Below are 20,471 nucleotides of genomic sequence, written 5' to 3'. Positions count from 1 at the left end.
CTTATGGTGGAGGGAAAGGGCCCCCTCCTTGCCCCAATAGGGCCCCTTACTGAGGATAAGCATTGCCCAGACCCACGGAGTGAGGATTTTAATTTAGCGGTAGAAATATTGCGCTACGCGAAGTATCCTATTGTAAGGAGTACCTCAGGTTTGTATCAGGGAAAAATTAATTTTCCTGCGAAAATTACATTATGCACCATATCTTCTGTGACAGAAAAAAAGTCCCTAGCAGAGATAGCATCCCTAGACTTTGCTCTTAGTCCTTGTGTTTAAGGTCAAGCAGGTTGTGTAGCTGTGGTTTGCTTGTAAGGTGTGGCCAACAGACAGGTTGAAGAGGTAGCGGCTAGCATCATCAGTACTGTTAGAGGGTGTGACAGGGGATGGTGTTGGTTGTGAAGTGTGACGTGTAGACTCTGGTGGTGGTGGGTTGTGAGAAGGAGGTGGTGCAGCTGCGGCTGGTGGAGCATCCTGGGAGGGCCAGTCGCATTCACTATCATCAGAACTGTGGGGTCGGGGTTCATTCCAGTCGTCTGGTGTATAATCTGGGTCAGAGTCATCACTGGGCTCATCAGTAAGGACAGTACGACGCCTGTGTTTTGGGGTGGAGGTGTAGGGGGGCACGTCTAGCAGGCTGTGACAACGGGACAGCTGGAGGCTGAACCACCACCTCAGTTGGTTCCTGCTCCTTGTGTGGTGTGAAGTGCACAGCTTTTTATAAGTCATCACATAAACAGACATTATGACATTACTTTTTTTCCTTCAATAATCTAATGTAATAACCCGACATGTGCCATATGGATACACTAAAACTTACATAGGCTGTATACAAATGCAGAGCATGGATTTCAGTCTTCTCACACTGGCAGCACATTCATTACTGACGCCGTAAAAATAAAATTTGCCAAATGTCAATTCATGTAGACACCACAGCCCGCGAAAATATAACTGGGTGAGCTTCTCTGCAATGGAAGCAATAACATTCTGATTGACAGTCAAGAGTAGGGTGTGAGTTATGGACAGAGCAGTGATGACATTGAGGACCATTTGTACATTTCTTCCTTCCATGACTGAACTCATAACACTGGTAACACTGTAAAGGATGGTCAATGAAAGCTTTTACTGTGAGAGAAAGAAGACCAATATTTACTTGTACAGGGAAATATAAACCATAAAATGTGAGGATGATCATGTTACTATTTTCTGTTAGTTGTGTCACTTGTTGAACATTATCTGGTTATAATTGATATTTGTGAGAATTCATATAGGTCTTGGTTGTAGATACACACCATTGCAATAATTGGCTAATTGGTGTGTTTTGATTTATTCTAGAATTCCATCTGAAGGGCAAGGTAGATGGAGGAGCATTATGGCCTGTGTTAAATCCCTAGCTTGGACCAACTTGACCATATTTCTTGAGGCTATTTGTGGGGAGTAAGCCAGTCTCTCTTTCAAGATACTTAGCAGCATGGAAAAAGTTACCTTGGTTTTCCTCATAGTATGCCACAAACCAGTAAGATGTAGTATAGGGGAGTGGTGAGCTTTGGGAGCTTTGCATTGTTCAGCATCATCAGAGAGGTTGGAACAGTATTCATTCTGTCAGCTACATTGTTTGATTGAATGATCTCAGCAATTAGGTTATCATCTATAAGATGTAGGGAATTTATTGCCTTGTATGGTTTTGGCAGCATCATCAGATGTAAATGTCACATAGAATTAATTAGAAAGTCACCGTTGTATTTGAGAAGGATAGGGAGAACTGTTGCGAAAGGCTTGAGACCAGAGTGGATAGCATAGTGAGATAAAGTTGTGTATATATTGATTATCTGAAGGATGCCAGTACAGGACTCAGCAGATGACCTGCAGGGTCTTCTAGCATGAAACAGTGGCAGGGTGAGTACAAGCTCCAGCCTGCACATATGTAGAATCACCAGTATGACCAGAGAGTGACAACTCAAGGGCTTGGTCAACGGCCCAATGAGGACCAGAGGATTTTTAAAGTGTCATAGAGATATTTTGTGATATAACTGGCTCCAGGAGCCAAGGGGAACCATTTATTAGAACTACGAAGGGAGTAAGAACTGGCCATCATAAATGGGGTATCTTGTCCCCATGGAGTCACTTATTTTAAAAAGTTGTTCCTCATGATTTGAAAGTTTGCTCATAACAGAGCTAATACCTCCCCCCCACAACTAATCTCAACCCATACACCCATCCGGGATTTATTGATAATGGGTGATTTCAATTTTACTGACATTGATTGGATGACCCTTGAACATGGCCATATAGGTAGTCGCTTGATTGATTTTCTTGGTGACAATTACTTAATTCAGCATGTAAAAGAGCCCACAAGATATGGAAACATACTCGATTTATTGATCACTAGCCGCGAAAGCATGGCAACTGATGTAGAAGTCGGTGAATCTGTTGCAAATAGTGATCACAACTTAGTCAGATTCAAACTCCTAAACAATTTTAGAATAGATACTTGTGCTTCTAAAATACCCGATTTCAGTAAAGCTCAGTTCATAGAACTACGTCAGGAGCTTCAGCTTACAGATTGGGAGGAAAAATTAAACGAAAGGCCTGTAGATCAGATGTGGGAAATATTTCAAAATACGCTCACTAAGATGATTCAAACTTACATTCCTTTTAAGGACAGACGTCCCCCAAATCAGGCTCGCCCAAAGTGGCTCGACAAAGAAACTGAAAAAAGTATTGCTAAAAAGAGACAGGCTTATAAGAAATATAAGTGCTCGGGTGCATCTAATGACTATGAAAGTTATGTATCAATACAGAGAGATTTAAAAAAGACAATAAGAAAAAGAAAACGACAATACGAAATGAACATCGCTGAGAAATCCAAAGAGAATCCCAAAGAATTCTATAGTTACATTAGAGATAAAAAGGTTGTTAGGAATCACATTGGTCCACTATTATCTGCTGACGGTCAACTTGAATATTCAAATGAAGGAACGTGTAATCTCTTAAACAATTATTTTAGCTCGGTATTCGTAAACGAAACACCTCAAAGTGAATTCCAAACTGAAACCTGTGAAAAGTCTGGGGTAAACTTACTCACTACGGTAAATATAACAAAAGAAAAAATTAAAAGGTGTATAGACAAACTCAAAGTTAACAAAACACCAGGGCCTGACGGTTGGCATCCAAGAATCTTAAAGGAAATGAAAAATGAGATTGTTGTTCCATTAGAAATTATTTTCAAGAAATCCATCATATCCGGAGATGTCCCAAGAGAATGGAAGCTAGCTAACGTTACTCCCATATTCAAAAAAGGTGACAAAAAGAAACCAAATAACTATAGGCCTATAAGTTTGACTTCGATCGTAGGAAAAATAATGGAAACTATCATCAGAGATGATATCGAATATCATTTAGAAAGTAACCGTTTGATAAATGATAGCCAGCATGGTTTCAGACGGAAACGTTCTTGCGTGACTAACTTACTCGAATTCTACAACACAGTTATCTCGAATTATGACAAAAGAAACAATATAGATTTAATATATCTAGACTTTGCAAAAGCTTTTGATACCGTCCCACACGAAAGACTACTTACTAAATTAGCTTTGCATGGAATAAGTGGTAGCCTATTAGGTTGGACTAGTAATTGGTTGAAAGGTCGAAAACAGAGAGTTGTTTTAAATGGAAAAACTTCTGGATGGAAAAATGTTGCAAGTGGAGTTCCTCAGGGTTCCGTTCTTGGGCCACTTCTATTCATAGTATATATAAATGATATAGACAATGGACTAAAATCTACTGTTTCCAAATTTGCTGATGATACAAAACTGTGCGGAGTGGCAAATGATCACTCAAACCAATTAGATATTCAAGAAGATTTAGATCAATTACAGCAATGGTCTGAAAAGTGGCTAATGAAATTTAACACAAGTAAATGCAAGGTAATGCACATAGGTAAAAATAACAGTAAGTACGATTACAAGTTATTTGGAAATTCGTTAACAAAAGTGGATAGTGAAAAAGATCTCGGCGTAATTATCAGTAACGACCTCAAATCATCCAAGCAGTGTATTTCAGCCTCTGAGAAAGCAAATAAGATTCTGGGATTGATTGCGCGATCTTTTGATTTCAAAAGTCCATCACTCATTAACAAGCTATATAAATCGTTAGTTCGTCCACATTTGGAATATGCTGTTTCCGTATGGTCACCGAATCTCATTAAAGACATTGACAGACTGGAAAAGGTACAACGGCGAGCCACAAAACTGATTCCAAATATCAAAAATAAATCATACGAAAATCGACTTAAGCACATGAATCTGTTTTCCCTAAAAAAGCGTAGACTCAGAGGTGACTTGATACAGGTCTTTAAGATTTTAAAGGGAATTGACAACATCAAAAGTGACAAAATTTTCACATTGAATGAGAATCAGACAAGAAACAATGGTCTCAAACTGTCCGGAAATAGATTCAATTTGGAAGTAGGTAGAAACAACTTTGCCAACCGTGTAGTTAATGAATGGAATAAACTTCCTGCACAGGTAGTGCAATGTAGTTCAGTTCGAAGCTTTAAGAATCATTTAGATAAATACCTAAGTAAGATGCTGTAATTATTATAATTTATGTTATATTATTTGTTTTTGTTTTGTTATAATTTGTCTGTCTGATTTTCATTTATTATTAGTTATATGTCAATTTATTATCATTTACTATTTACCTGTTTGTTTATTATTCAACTATACCAATGCATTTATTTATGTATTTTAATTGTTATTTACATTGTTATAGTTTTAATTTATTATTAATATGATTTTTTTTTTTTTTTTTTTTTTTTTTTTTTTTTTTTGCATCCGACCTAGATATGGATCAAAAGGTCTCCTGTCGGCATGCTTTGCCTTTGTAATCCTTTGTAATCCATCCAGCCCAGGATGACCTCATAAGGTGGCCCTTGTAGTGGGCAGCACCTTTGGCCCATATGGGCAGCCTAGTTCCCTCAACTGCAACTCAGCATGGGTGGTCCTCTACCCGTAAGTAAGGAAGATCTGGGGCTGAAGCCCCTACAGCCTTCCTTACCAGGTCATTGGGATGTGCAAGGCTCCCCACACCCACACACACCCACCCACCACCACCATGACAAAGTGGTTCCCATTGCAGGGGGACAACTAGGTGAATGCAAGACTAATGAAAGGGTGTTGGATAGGTGTATGCTTTGACTGCCACCTCCCTAATAGGAGGAAAAAAAGGCCTATTTGTATGTACTGTTGCCAGCACTTATAACTGGTACATTGGTTGAAAAGTGGCTCATGTTGGAGTTGATCTGGCAACTGTGTGTTTACATTGTAGTAAAACCGTATGAATGGGTTGGAGCATACACCATTATAATGACCAGTCATTTCCAGAACTTCCACTCTATGAAGTTGACATGATATATTTACCTAGTTGTATTTTACAGGATGAGAGCTATGCTTGTAGTGACCCATTTTCGTATGTCTCCGGAGCCAGTTTGTTCTTAAAATCTTGTATAGTTTTGGCACTCACTGTTTCTCCATTTAGTTTGTTCCAGATATCAATCACTCTATGTGGGAAGCTATTATTTTTCAAATCTCTTCTGTAACTGTCCTTTAGCTTCTTTTCATGTCCTCCTGTTTCTCTTCTGTCCCATTTTAATAAGTTGTCTCTATCAAGAATTTCCATCCCTTTCATAATTCTGTAAATGGTCAACAAATTGCCTCTTTCTCTTCTCTGTTCCAGTGTTGATAGATGTAATTTCTCCAATCTTTGTTCATATGTCAAATTTGACAGTGTATGTGCCATTTTTGCTGTTTTTTTTTGTGCTAGGTGCCCATAGTGTTGCAGCATACTTTAGTTTAGGTCTTATTAGTGCAACCACTATTTTCTTTACCAATTCTTCATCCATGTAGTCGAAGGCCACTTTCATTAATCTTAATAAGTTAAAAGTATCTCCAACTTATTTATTGACATGTTTATCAGGTGTTAAGTCACTTGAGGTAATAACTCCTAGGTCCCTTTCTGAGTCAGTTTTTTTGACTTCCTTGTTACCAATTTTATATTGACCCAATATTCTATTTTTGCTCTTTACAAATTCCATTATACTACATTTCTTAATGTTAAAGTTCATTTCACACCTCTGACTCCATTCCCATATTTTGTCCAGGTCTTCTTGTAGCGATCTGCAATCTTCTTCTGTGCTTACTTTCTTGAGTGATTTGGCATCGTCAGCAAAGAAGTTCATACAACACTTCACTCCCTTCCCCCACCTCCCCCGAGGCCCAGTACTTTGATGTAGTGGGGGGGGGCTTCTGTGTAGTAAGGACAGGCTGAGCTGTGCCAGCCAGATGCAACCATACTGGAGAGGTCAGCCCCAAGCTACCAGACGAAAACTGAGCCAAAATATATTTTTTTTTTGGGGGGGTGTAGTGAATAGATAGGGGGTCCCTCACCCTTTTGCTTTGTGAACTCCCCTATCCCTATTCTTCATATTTGCTACCCTACTCTCCTTTTTCACCATCTTTCTCTAATACTTGTTAAGGAAGGTTCTGGTATCTTGGTGCCTCCCAAGCTACATGTCTGAACCCAGTCAAGTGGGGATGTATACCGCGAGATCGCTACTCCCTGCGAGGGCCGAAAGCTCACCGACTGGGGAATGCATGTTTGCGAGGCAGGTACTAGGCTACCGACTTCCTTTCTCCCTATCCAGTACACATGCAGAGTGACTACGCCGGACCCATCCTAAATGGGACAAAACAAAAGAGGACAAACCCCGGGTTGACAAAGTCTTTAACTCACCTCTGAGGCCCTGCATGTGTAAATAGTCGTTTCTGAAACTTCCCGACTCTGCAGAGACTTTTCTTTTATTGCTTGAGGCATCAGGCAACTGCAGTATCTCCTATGCATTTCCCATTCTTTCTTAATATATGGTGTGGCCTCATATACACGATCATGGCGTTTGTTCAAACTGACTATTCTAAACCCCCACCACTACCTGATCCTCCTCCTAAACCCCCCGATCCCTCTGCTAATATTGCCAATCCTAATGTTGATGCTATTGACTCAGCAAAAATAAAAACCCCAGTTGATGACTCCGGCTTGAAAAAGGACTAAGGTAAAATCAATCAATCAAATACTGCCCCTAATAGTCATAGAATCTTACATTTAGAATATGTCTCCCTTGATAAGAGTTATACAGACTTGTATGAAAAGTTCCGTAAATTTGGACAAATTAAAGAGATCAGAGTTTAACTGACAACTTTAAAGCTTGGCTAGTGTGGATCTCATTTCTTTCTAATCAGGATGCAGCTGCTGCCTGCTTGGATTATAATAATTGCAATGAGAATGAATCTTCGGCCCAACTTGTTGCTAGAGCGCCACCTAACCTGGATATCTTTTATCCAGAAAAGCCGGTAGAGGAAAGGAAGGAAAGTGTGCAGAGGCCTCCCAATCCAGCTGAGTGGCTTATTGTCATTCTTGCAAAAGAACGTGCTAACTTGTTCGAGTTTAGAAGATTCTTGAAGAGTCACCTTGGCTCTGGTAATTTGACTAACTCGCAGGTATCACGATTTGGAAGAAATTCCTTCCTAATTCATGTAAAATCTTATGAACAAGCTGCCATGGTGCTTAACTTGAAACAAATCCGACATTAAGGAAGTTAAACCCCACTATACCTTTAGTTATGCCAAAGGGGTAATTCTTAATAGAGATCTGTATGACTTTGATGAAGAAGAAATTTTAGAAATGTACCCAACTAATGTTTGGAAGGTTGCTAAAATCCCTCGTTCTTCTATGATTATCCTAAGTTTTTGTGGTGAAGATCTACCTCATTATGTAGAGATGAAAAAAGAGATTGTTTATGTGAAGCAGTTTAAGCCCCGTCCCCTTCAGTGCTTTAACTGCTATGGTTTTGGCCATCCTTCCCGCAGATGTGCAAGGGACAAAGTATGTTTGATATGTGCTCAGCCTGAGCATGGGGATTGTTCCCGTCCAACAGTTTGTATAAATTGTAAAGAAGAGCATGATGCCAGAGATAAGAACTGTGTAATTTATAAGAAGGAACAGGAAATACTACTAAAAGCTCATGCAGAACATATAAGTGTAGGACATGCTAAAAGACTATTAAGTAATTCCAAAAGATACAGTGATGTTGTTAAAACGAATAGTAAAGTGGATCAGCCAACTGTAGAAGGCAATAGAAATAGAAATGCTAATATGAATTCTTCTGTTAACACTGAACTAAGCCTCAGTGTAAAACTGTTACTATGAAACCTAATCGTCTTTCTTCTCAACTAGGAATTTGTAATACTTCTGAACCCTCCTCTGCGGAGTTTTCCCCACCCCATGTTGAAGGGGTGTCCCCTGCCCCATCTGGAGGGGCACCTAAGGTTTCTATTGTAGAAACCTCACAGGCTTCTTCTAATGAAGCCTCCTCTCAGGCAATCTCTCTTCCAGACTTGGGGGACTCCCCAGTAGAGGGATTGCTGACTAGCGTGCCTCACTTGGTAGAGGTGCACAGAAGCAATGAGGATCAACCAAATGCTGAACCCAAGCCTCAACATGAAAGAGTCACTACTAGACCAAATCGTTCTTCTCCACAACTTGGAAATTGTAGTACTCCTGAACCCTCCTCTGCGGAGGTTCTCCCATCCCCAGTTGAGGGAATGTCTCCTGCCCCATCTAGAGGGGCACCTAAAGTTCCCATTGCTGAAACCCCACAGGGTTCCTCTAATAAAGCCTCCTCTCAATCAGTCAGCCTTCCAAACTTGGAGGGCTCCCCAATAAAGGGATCACGGACTGATGTGCCTCACTCAGTTGAGGCGCACAGAAGCAAAGCTATGGAGTCTGAAGCTGTGTGCAGTAAAAGACTCCACAGTCCACCCTCATCTCCATCTTCTTCCCCAAATCGTGATAAGCAATCTAAGAAAGGAACTAATAACCCAGACTCTACATCGTCGGTCGGACCATTGTCAGAGAGGAGGATGCCACCCGCGAAAGCAAAAAAAATTAGAAAAGAACCCATCTTGTAGACCCTCTCTCTCCCAGACTTCTCTTCCCAGACCAGTAGACCCAAAAACGAAAAAGAAAACAGTATAATGTCCATAATTCAATGGAATGTTCTAGGTTTTAATTCTCATCGAGAGCAGGTTCGGATTTTCTTTAAAGAACATGTCTGTTTTTTTGTCTGCAAGAAACTATGCTTGGCAATTTATCCCCTAATGTTGGATTTAATTATGAATTTTACAGATCTATGATTGGGGGCCGTGCCCATGGAGGTACTGGTATCATTGTTAAGAAATCTGTAAACCACAGAAGTGTCAACCTACATTCGGTGTTGCAGGCTTATGCAGTACAAATCTTTACCACTAAACGGATCACTTTATGTTCTTTGTATTTGGAACCTGAACTGGAAGATCGACTCCTAGACATATATAACCACCCCCGTCAGTTTGAGTTAAATGACCTACAATCTTTGGTTGACCAGCTCCCTGAGCCTTTTATTCTAATGGGTGACTCTAACGCCAAGCATCCTCTATGGGGTGAATCAAGGTGTGACCCCTGGGGCAATATAATTGAAGAATTTATTGATAATAACGATGTCATTTTGATGAATGACTGTTCCAAAATTAGGTTTGATGTCTTTCACAACTCAAGTTCTGCCATAGACCTAACTATTTGTTCATCAGCCTTAAGATTAGACTACAGTTGGTCAATAGATGAAGATCTACATGGTAGCGACCACTGGCCTATCCGTATCAAATATTTAAAGAACACTCCCTCCTCTTGCTTACCTAAATGGAAGACAGGAGAAGCTAATTGGGAATTATTTAGGATATTCACAGAGATTAATTATAAGACTAGCGATTTTGGTAGTAACTGTGATGCATATGACTACCTGGTAGACATGATACTTTCTGGTGCTTTCTCTTCCATTCCTAGGGCAGCTGGTAAACCTCAACGCCCAATAGTCCCCTGGTGGAGCGATGAATGTGCTTTAAGCAGAAAGATTACAAGAACTTGCTATAAGAGATATCGGAGATACCCTCGTTTAGTCAATAAGATAACGTACAGAAGAGCTCGAGCAAAGCAGAAGAAAATCATCAAGAAAACAAGGAGGGAATCCTTCATTAAATATATTAGCGAATTGAAATATGACTTTCCCTACCTTAGTATGGAATAGGATTCGAAAATTACAAGGAAAGTTTACTCCATCTCCTTTACCTATTCTGAAGATAAATGACTCTTTAATATCAGATACAAGAGAAGTAGCAGAGGCTTTTGGAAGACATTATGCTGATATTTCAAGCCCACTACATTATTCACATGATTTCAGAAGAATTAGAGCCAAGACCACGATTATTCCTCCTACCAATACGAACTCGGAGGCATATAATCTTCTTTTCACCTTGGAAGAAATGGATCATGCTTTATCTTTGTCCTCCCCCAACATCTCCTGGAGAGGATGACATACTTTATTCCATGGTTGGTCACTTATCCATATCGTCGAAGAAATTCCTTTTAAATGTGCTGAACAAAGTTTGCTCTTCTGAATCTTCTAAATCTTGGAAGACTTCAATCATCATAGGAATCTTAAAGGCAGGAAAATACTCTCATGACCCACAAAGTTACAGACCTATTGCTCTCACTAGCTGCATTTGTAAGATCTATGAAAGAATGGTTAATATGCGTTTAGTTTGGTTTTTGGAATCTAAAAATCTGCTATCTAACAGACAGTTTGGATTTAGAAGAAATAAGTGCACTCTGGACCCCTTACTGTTTAACACTCGTGAGATAAAGAATGCCTTCGCAATTGAGAACTCGAGCATTGGTGTGTTTTTTGACTTGAAAAGTGCCTACGATAGTACCTGGCGGGGAGGCACTCTGAAGCAAGTTGCAGAGTGGGGTATCAGGGGTAATGTGTTTTCCCTAAAAAAGCGTAGACTCAGAGGTGACTTGATACAGGTCTTTAAGATTTTAAAGGGAATTGACAACATCAAAAGTGACAAAATTTTCACATTGAATGAGAATCAGACAAGAAACAATGGTCTCAAACTGTCCGGAAATAGATTCAATTTAGAAGCAGGTAGAAACAACTTTGCCAACCGTGTAGTTAATGAATGGAATAAACTTCCTGCACAGGTAGTGCAATGTAGTTCAGTTCAAGGCTTTAAGATTCATTTAGATAAACACCTAAGCAAGATGCTGTAACGATTATAATTTATTTTGTATTATTTGTTTTTGTTTTGTTATCATTTGTCTGTTTGATTTTCATTTATTATTAGTTATGTCAATTTATCATTATTTACTATTTACCTATTTGTTTATCATTTAACTATACCTATGCATTTATTTATGTATTTTATTTGTTATTTACATTATTATAGTTTTTATTTATTATTTTATTATTATGATTTTTTCGCATCCGACCTAGATATGGATCAAAAGGTCTCCTGTCGGCATGCTCCGCCTTTGTAATCCTTTGTAAAGGATTTCTTGCCTGACCATTATCTAAAAGTCCGAGTGGGCTCTTCTTTCTCTTGTGCATATCTCCAAGAGGAAGGGATTTCCCAAGGAAGTGTTCTGAGTTCTACACTCTTCAGCATAGCCATTAATAGTTTGTTAGAACAAGTTCCCACAGGAGTTCATGGATTGGCTTATGCTGATGACTTCGCTATTGTGTGCAGCAAATCGACAACATTAGAAACAGGCCAAAAGATTCAAGAGGTTATTAACTTAGCAACAGCATGGGCTAATTGCAGGGGCTTCAGATTCTCTGCTGAAAAAAAAATAAAACATAAGGTTTTCCAGACTAAGACGCAAGGAAGAGATACCAACACTATTCTTAGAGGGTGTCCTATTACCGTATGAAGATCAAGTAAAATACTTGGGTCTGGTTTTGGATAAAAGGTTGACATTCACAAATCACATAAACGAGGTTGTATACACTGTTAAACAGTGACTTAATATACTAAAGGTAGTGTCTCGTTTCAACTGGGGAGCAGATCGTGTAACTTTAATAAGGCTTTACCAAACATTGTGCCTTAGCAAAATGGATTACGGATGTCAAATTTATGGATGGGCATGTAAAAGTTCACTGAAGAAGCTTGATATAGTCCACAATATGGCTTTGCAGATCTGTTCGGGAGCCTATAGAACATCTCCAGTGGATAGCTTGTATGTGGACGCAGGAATTCCTCCCCTATATATTCGCAGGGAGGCATTAAGCTTTAGATATATATCTCGTGTCTTGACATCAAAACAGAATCCAAACTTCAAATTTGTAAAGCAGCCGGTAGCCAGAGCTCCAAGGAAAAGTACTCTGCCGAAACCTTTAGAAGTGAGATGTGAAGTTGGGACAGAGAAGGTAGGACTTGTTCGTAACACAATTGCTGAGATCATTCCTCCCAAATTCCCTCCTTGGAACCGATGCCCCACTGAAATATGTCCTCTTAAAAAGAAGAAAAATAGAACTGCTGCAGAGCTAAAAAGTGAATTTTTAGAATATTTATCAGTAGATGCTGCTTCAACTTTTATTTATACAGATGGATCAAAATCCCAAGATGGTGTTGGTTGTGCTGTTGTATCTGATAGCACAGTTTTAAAGAGAAAGTTGCCTGATTTTAGCTCTGTTTTTACTGCTGAACTGCTGGCAGTGAGCAACGCCCTCAAGTTTGTTTTTAATTCTGTTCCGTGTGGTAGGAACGTTGTTGTTTTTACGGATTCCATGAGCGTTCTATCCTCTGTAAATAATTTGTTGCCTCATCATTTTTTAGTCCAAGAAATACAGGAATGCTTGATTCTCATCAACAACAGAAAGAAGATAAAAGTAAACTTTTGCTGGGTGCCGTCCCATGTGGGTGTCACTAGAAATGAAAAGGCCGATGCTGCAGCCAAAGCCGCCACTAGGCTCAGCCATATAACAGACCGAAAAGTCCCACATACGGACTTGAAACAAGTGATCCATTGTTATACAATGGAGAAGTGACAAGAGCAATGGACAAGGCTGGACGGTAGTTATAAATTAAAAGAGATTCACCGCTTAGTGAACCCTTGGAAGTGTCTTCCTTTGGACAGAAGGTCAAGCATTGTCTTGACAAGACTGAGAATTGGCCATTCCTACATTACTCATAAATTTTTAATGGCAAGTGGAGCAGAGAGGCTGGCCCCCCAATGTCCCACTTGCCAAGTAGTTTTGACAATAAGACACATTTTAATTCAGTGCCCTGCATTCTCTAATAAGCGCAGGGCAAAATTTTTAACAGATTTATCTTTTAAAGAAATTTTTAGGGGAGGAAGCTCGTGTGAAGAATGTTTTAAAGTTTTGTTTAAAAGGCATAAATTTATTTTATGAAATATAAAATTGTGTATATGAATGCTTGTGAGTGTATGTTGTTGATGTGTGTTCGTGAATGTTTATTGTTTTTACTGTTTTACTTGAATTTTTATCTAAAAGATAAATATGCGCTGAATGGCCTACCGGCTCCGGCGCTTGGCCTTCGAGCCAAAAATTCCATAAATCAATCAATCAATCACTCCCTCTCCCATATCATTTATATATATGGCAAACATTAAAGGAGCCAATACAGAGGCTTGCGGTATGCCACTTACCACATCTTCCCAGTTCGAATTTTTGTCTCTAAGTACCACTCTCATTTTCCTCCCACTCAAGACATCCTTCATCCATTCCAATAGCTTACCTTGTTTTCCAGCGGCGGCGCCAGGAATTTTTAGTTGGGGAGGCTAAGGGGGGGTGGGGGGGCTGAGCAATTTTTTTGGGGGGCTAATAGTAATATGATAATACACATATATTATCCTCATTTCAGAAGGGGAGGGGGTTAATGGTTGGGCTAGCACTGATGGCTGACACATCTTTAGCCCTGGCAATTAAAATTTTCACTTAATGAAATTATTTCAATGAGTGTTTTAAATTTTCAATTTGCTCATTTCAGTTGGGGGGGGGGCTGGCCACTTTATGGGGGGGGGCTAAAGCCCCTCCAAGCCCCCCCCCCCTGGCGCCGCCACTGTGTATTCCTCCTATTATTTCAATTTTTCTTAATAGGTTTTTATGTGGTACTTTGTCAAAAGCCTTCTTCAAGAAGGGTTTACTATTCTATTCTCTTCCAAGTGTTTGATCTAAAAGGGAAACATAAGATAGTGAAACTGCATGAAGGAAACAAAGAATATATAGATGTAGAAATGGCTGAAGTAATGACCAGACATTTTAGGTCTGTATCTACAATTGAAATGTGGGATGAAGGATAGCGAGAAGGATCCCCCAAAATGAAAGAAATAACAGTGACACAGAAAGAAATAAGGAACCAAATAAAGAAACTTGACATCAGAAAGTCATATGGGCCCGACAGAATAGCGTACTGGATGTTAAAAGAATGTGTAGATGAACTCACAGAAGGAAAAGTACCACAAAATTGGAAAAATGCAAACATTGCACCAATATACAAGGGAGAAGATAAAGAAAATCCAACAAACTATAGACCGTTATCCCTTACAATCACAGTAGCAAAAAGATGCAAAAGAGTTATTAAAAATAAATGGACTAAACGCTCGGAAGAGAACAACATGTTACCCCAAACAATTTGGATTTAGAAGTGGAAGACCATGTACTACAAGCTTAATATGCTTTTACTCAAGATTAATAGAAATAATACAAGAAAGAGATGGTTGGGCAGACTGTGCCTTCTTGGACTTACTAAAGGCTTTTGACAAAGTACCACACAAAAAGCTTCTAAGAAAAATTGAAACAATAGGTGGAATACAAGGAAAATTATTGGAATGGATGAAAGACTTCTTGAATGGAAGAAAAATGAGTGGTACTAAGAGAAAAGAACTCAACTTGGCTAAATATGATAAGCGGAGTCCCCCAAGGCTCTGTATTGGATCCGATAATGCTTGCTGATTATATAAACGACATGGACGAAGGTGTCGAATGTTATATGAATTTCTTTGCAGATGATGTGAAACTATTGAAGAAAGTACACATGAAGATTACAAATCTTTTCAAGAAGGCCTGGACAAAGTCTGGAAATGGAGTATATAGAACGAAGTGAATTTCAACATTAACAAATGTATAATGGAATTTGGAAAAAGCAAAAATAGAATATCGGGTCAATACAAAATTGGTACAAAGGAAGTTACAAAAGTAAACTCAGAAAGGGACCCAGGAGTTTATCTCAAACCACATGACACCAGACAAACCTGTAAACAAAATAGTTGGAGAAATTTACCATTTAATAAAATCAATGAAAGTGGCCTTTGACTTCATGGATGAGGAAATGGTGAAGAAGATACTAGTTACACTGGTAAGACCAAAATTAGAATATGCAGTATCACTATGGACACCTAGTAAAAAGAAAAGAGAAGAAAAGAAAAAAAAACATAAACTAGAAAGAATTCAAAGAGCGATGATAAAGATGGCACCAACACTTAGCAAGTTGACAAACGAACAAAGATTGGACAAACTAAACTTATCAACTCTGGAACAAAGAATAGAAAGAGGCAATTTGATAACCATCTACAGAATTATGTAAGGGATGGAAATCCTTGATAGGGATGACCTACTTAAATGGGACAGAGGAAATACAAGAGGACATGAGATGAAAATTAAGAAAGACAATTACAGAAGAGATCTGAAAAAAGACAGCTTTCCACACAGAGTAATAGATACATGGAACAAATTGAAAGAGAAAACAGTGAGTGCTAAAACTATACATGATTTTAGGAAAGAGCTAGATCTGGAAAGATACAACTGTAGGTCACTATGAGCATAGCTCTTCTCCCACAAAATACAACTAGGTAAATACATATCAACTTCATAAATGTATTGGGAATTCCGAAAATGGTCAATTGGTCATTATAATGGTGGGTGCTTGAACCCATTCATATTTTTCACTACAATGTAAACAGACATATGGTAGCCAGACCAAGTCTCTGACACAAGCCACTGTCCAACCAGTGTACCAAATATAAGTGCTGATGATAGTACATCTGCTGTACTGTTATTATGTTTTTGTATAAAGTGTTCATGTGTGAAGTGTCCATTTGAGCAGTGATAAGCTCTAATTAGAGCAAAGCTTGCAGAACACCCAACTTGACATTGATTAATGTTAATGGGCAGGGACACCTAAACTGAGATAGTACTAATATCAAATAAAAGTTCCACAAATAGAATTAGGATTTTTTCCTTCCCCTTTATTATCACAAGTGTCACAACCAGAAATGGAGATGTCACAGGCTTCCTGAAAGACAACCAGGTATGTATGTATAATTCTTCTATGTTTAAATGACCTGTGGGGTAAAAGTGTTTTATACAAACAGGTATTTTATTAAATGTGACAAGAAAAGATATGGATAATACCCCTACAGTTTCCTAGATCAATATCACATTTTGTTCAGACTAATAACACAGGTACACTACCTACCAGTGTATTTATTTACCTAGTTGTATTATACGGGAAGGGGAACTATACTTGTAGTGACCTCTCTTTGTATCCCGCAGCCTTTAGTTTGTTCTTAAATTCTTGTCTGTGACTTGTATAACTTATTTGAGTGTGGGGGAATGAGTATGCATGTAGCTATATGATGATTTTCATATTTGTAATGAAAAAGTAGAATGGAATATATGATAGCTCCATATTTGTTAGTGTTTCACCCTATTTTATGATAGGTCATGGCATGTATGAATGGTTGGTTTAGGTACAAACTTGAGTATGAAAGAGTTTGTGCACAAAACTTCCAGTGTCCTATTAGAATGTATTGCACACATTCAGAGATAGATGTCAATAATATAATTAATTTTTTTCAGGATGAGGGTAAATATCATCACTTCTTTGGAAGAGCTATCTAAAGATTTCATACTTGTCGTACGATGAAAAGAAACAAGTGTGACATCTTCAAATTTCATATGATAACCCACATTGGAGAAAAGCCATTCCAGTGTGACCTGTGTGATAAAGCTTTCACACAAAACTGTCACCTTAAAAATCACTTGATGGCCCACACAGAAGAGAAGCCATCAAAAAATGATGCTCTCATAAAGCATGCAAGGAGGCACACAAGAGAGAAGCCTTTCCAGTGTGACCTATGTGTTTCTGCTTTCTGGGAAAAGGGTCACCTCACAGAGCATATGAGGACCCACACAGGAGAGAAGCCTTTCCAGTGTGGTCTGTGTGATTCTGCTTTCTCAAAAAAGGGTCATCTCACACAGCATATGAGGACCCACACAGGAGAGAAGCCTTTCCAGTGTGGCCTGTGTGATTCTGCCTTCTCACAAGAGCATTCTCTTGCACGGCATATGAGGACCCACACAAGAGAGAAGCCTTTCCAGTGTGACCTCTGTGGTTCTGCTTTCTCACATAAGGGTGCTCTCACACGGCATATGACGAGCCACACGGGAGAGAAGCCTTTCCAGTGTGACCTGTGTGATTCTGTTTTCTCAGAAAAGCATTCTCTTGCATGTCATATGAGGACTCACACAGGAAAGAAGCCTTTCCAGTGTGGCCTGTGTGATTCTGCTTTCTCAAAAAAGCATTCTCTTGCACGTCATATGAGGACCCACACAGGAGAAAAGCCTTTCCGGTGTAGCCTGTGTGATTCTGCTTTCTCACAGAAGGGTTCTCTCACTAAGCATATAATGACCCACACAGGAGAGAAGCCTTTCCAGTGTGACCTGTGTGAAACTGCTTTCTCACAAAAGGGTCATCTCACAGAGCATATAAGGACCCACACAGGAGAGAAGCCTTTCCAGTGTGGCCTGTGTGATTCTGCTTTCTCACAAAAGAGTGCTCTCACACAGCATATGAAGACCCACACAGGAGAGAAGCCTTTCCAGTGTGACCTTTGTGATTCTGCTTTCTCACGAAAGGGTTCTATCAAACAGCATATGAGGATCCACACAGGAGAGAAGCCTTTCCAGTGTGACCTTTGTGGTTCTGTTTTCTCATATAAGAGTAATCTCATACAGCATATGAAGAACCACACAGGAGAGAAGCCTTTCTAGTGCGACATTTGGGATTCTGTTTTCTCAGAAAATGGTAATATAACATATGATGATCCACACAGAAGAGAAACCTATCCAGTGTGACCTGTGTGGATTTGATTTCTTACATAAGGGTAATCTCAAACACACTCAGGAGAGAAATCTATTCAGTGTGACCTCTGTAATTCTGCTTTCTCACATAAGGGTCATCTCGTAAAACATATGAGGGCCCACACAGGAGAGAAGCCATTTCAGTGTAACCTGTGCAATTCTGCTTTCTCAAAAAAGATTAATCTCACAAAGCATACGAGGACCCACACTAGAGAAGCCTTTCCAGTGTGACCTTTGTGAAGAAGCTTTCTCACAAAAGAATTACCTCAAATATCATGTGACGATCCACAGGAATGAAACAATTCCTTTATGATGTATGATTCTGCTTTCTCATGAAAGGGTTATCTCACAAGGCATATGAGGCCCACACGTGAGAGAAGACTTTCCAATGTGATCTGTGTGGTTCTGGTTTCTCACAAAAGAGATGAGGACCCACACTGGAGAGAAGCCGTTGTGATGCTACCTGTGCGATGCAGCTTTCTCAGAAAATAATCCCCTCAAAGAACATATGATCCACACAGGAGAAAAGCCTTTCCAGTATGACCTTTGTGAATCCTTGTTTCTTATTAAAGGGTTCTCACACAAAACCCATGCAGATGGGCAGCCTTTCCAGTGTGAGTTGTGCAATTTTGTTTTCTCAGTAAAGGGTTCCCTCATACCCTGGAACAAAAAAAGAGAAAGAGGAGACCTGCTAACCATATTCAGAACTATGAAAGGGATAGAAGTCCTTGATAGAGATGACATTAAAGTGGGATAGAAGAAAAACCAGAGGACATGAAAAGAAACTTAAAAAGGATAGTTACAGAAGGGATCTGAAAAAGAATAGCTTCCCACACAGAGTGATAGATATCTGAAATAAACTGAATGAAGAAACAGGGAGTGCAAAAAAAATTCAGAAGAATTTAGAATCAAACTGGATGCTGAAAGATACAAAAGCGGGTCACTATGAGCTTAGCTCTCTTCCCATAAAATACAATTAGGTAAATACAGGACAGTAGCCTTTACAGTGTGATCTGGGTGATTCTACTCTCTCACAAAAGAGGTATCTCAATCATCACATGGTAACTCATACTGGAAAAAAGCCATTCCAGTGTGACGGCTGTGTGATGAAAAATATACCCTGTAAGATTTGTGCATGTGTTTGTGCACACATTTCACAACTAGCGTACAAAGGAAAAAAAGTGTGTGCATAAGGTTTTGAAAATGAAATTAGAATATTTTAATTAAAGATACTGATGCTTTAATTTCATGATAATGAATTCAAAACAAAATTAATGTGATTTTGAGAATCTGTCAATGACCTTTGAAATATAAGTGTACAATTTCATAATTTTGCACATAGTTTTGAGATCTTTTGTATGTTCAGCAGTTATACATCACCAGTACTAGTTCAATCCAATGAAATAAATCTAGAAAGATGTTCTCAGTTTTGTACCCTCAAATTAAAAAGTCTGAATACTTGACACAATCTCAATGTATTTTTTTGTTTCAAATTCCATTTGGAAAAGAAAATCACTGTTATCTCCTGCAGAAACCTACATTTCAAGAATAACAAAAGGAGCAAAGAATATACTGATGAAAAAAATGGCTACTACAAGTCATTGGAATAATAGAGGAACATTGAAACAATACCAAAGCAAAAATCATAATAATTAAGATAAAAGATCCATCCCAACTTTGTACTTCAATTGAAAAGTAAAAGTAAGCAACAGGAAACAAAACAAGGCAACAACTATGTTCGGTAAGTAGTGCACACAGACATGGTTGTATTCTGTAATCTGTAGCTATTTTTAGATTTACAAATGTTAAGAAAATATATACAAATAACAGAATTGCATAGAATTGGTGGATTTTGTCAGATTCAAATGAAGCAAAGGGTGTGAAGTGAAAAAGAACTGCAAGTGAATGGCTGGATGAAATAATGAAAAATGTTCCACCCATTTACAGGACAGTTTCCCTGAGGATGAGGTACAAAAATGGTCAATGTGATTTTTCATCTGGTAGTGGACATGTTACTGCCCTTTGTCTTAACCATCATGATTTTCTTGCTGATGCTACAGAAATATTTAGTTTGATGTTGCAAATCAATACAAGATTATTTAAAATTTAACACAAAATAATGGTATTAGTTGCTCTTCAGTATGAAGTTCTGAGACTTGGAAAAGTTTATGGATATTGGAGGAGCCTTTCTTGTCTCTAGTGCAGACTGTGGGTGAGGATTTAGTCCAATGAATTGAATAAAAAACAAACTTAGACACTGTTTAGGAGAATGTCATTTGGATAAGTTCATATAAGCTACAAATTATATGGAAATTCAATTAATTTAGATGTGTATAAAGAGTGTGTGAATGCCGAAAACAAAAGAGAGGAGAAATAAGAA

The 20,471-nt window shown here is 38.8% G+C and overlaps 1 protein-coding gene across 1 annotated transcript in view; it reads left to right on the top strand.

Moving 5' to 3' along the window:
- LOC143031949 (uncharacterized) overlaps positions 1-19,579 on the top strand; it is a 46,697-nt gene extending 27,118 nt beyond the window's left edge. The window contains exon 2 of the mRNA XM_076196337.1: positions 16,808-19,579. Coding sequence (XP_076052452.1) covers positions 16,871-18,001 — 1,131 coding nt within the window. The 5' untranslated portion in view covers positions 16,808-16,870 and the 3' untranslated portion in view covers positions 18,002-19,579. The remainder of the gene's footprint in view (positions 1-16,807) is intronic.
- The last annotated feature ends 892 nt before the right edge of the window (positions 19,580-20,471 follow it).

Source organism: Oratosquilla oratoria, chromosome 12, assembly GCF_046742065.1.
Source record: "Oratosquilla oratoria isolate Oo_2021 chromosome 12, ASM4674206v1, whole genome shotgun sequence".
Lineage (NCBI taxonomy): Eukaryota > Metazoa > Arthropoda > Malacostraca > Stomatopoda > Squillidae > Oratosquilla > Oratosquilla oratoria.
The sequence above is the reverse complement of the archived record's forward strand: the minus strand, read 5'-3'. Positions and strand labels throughout refer to the sequence as shown.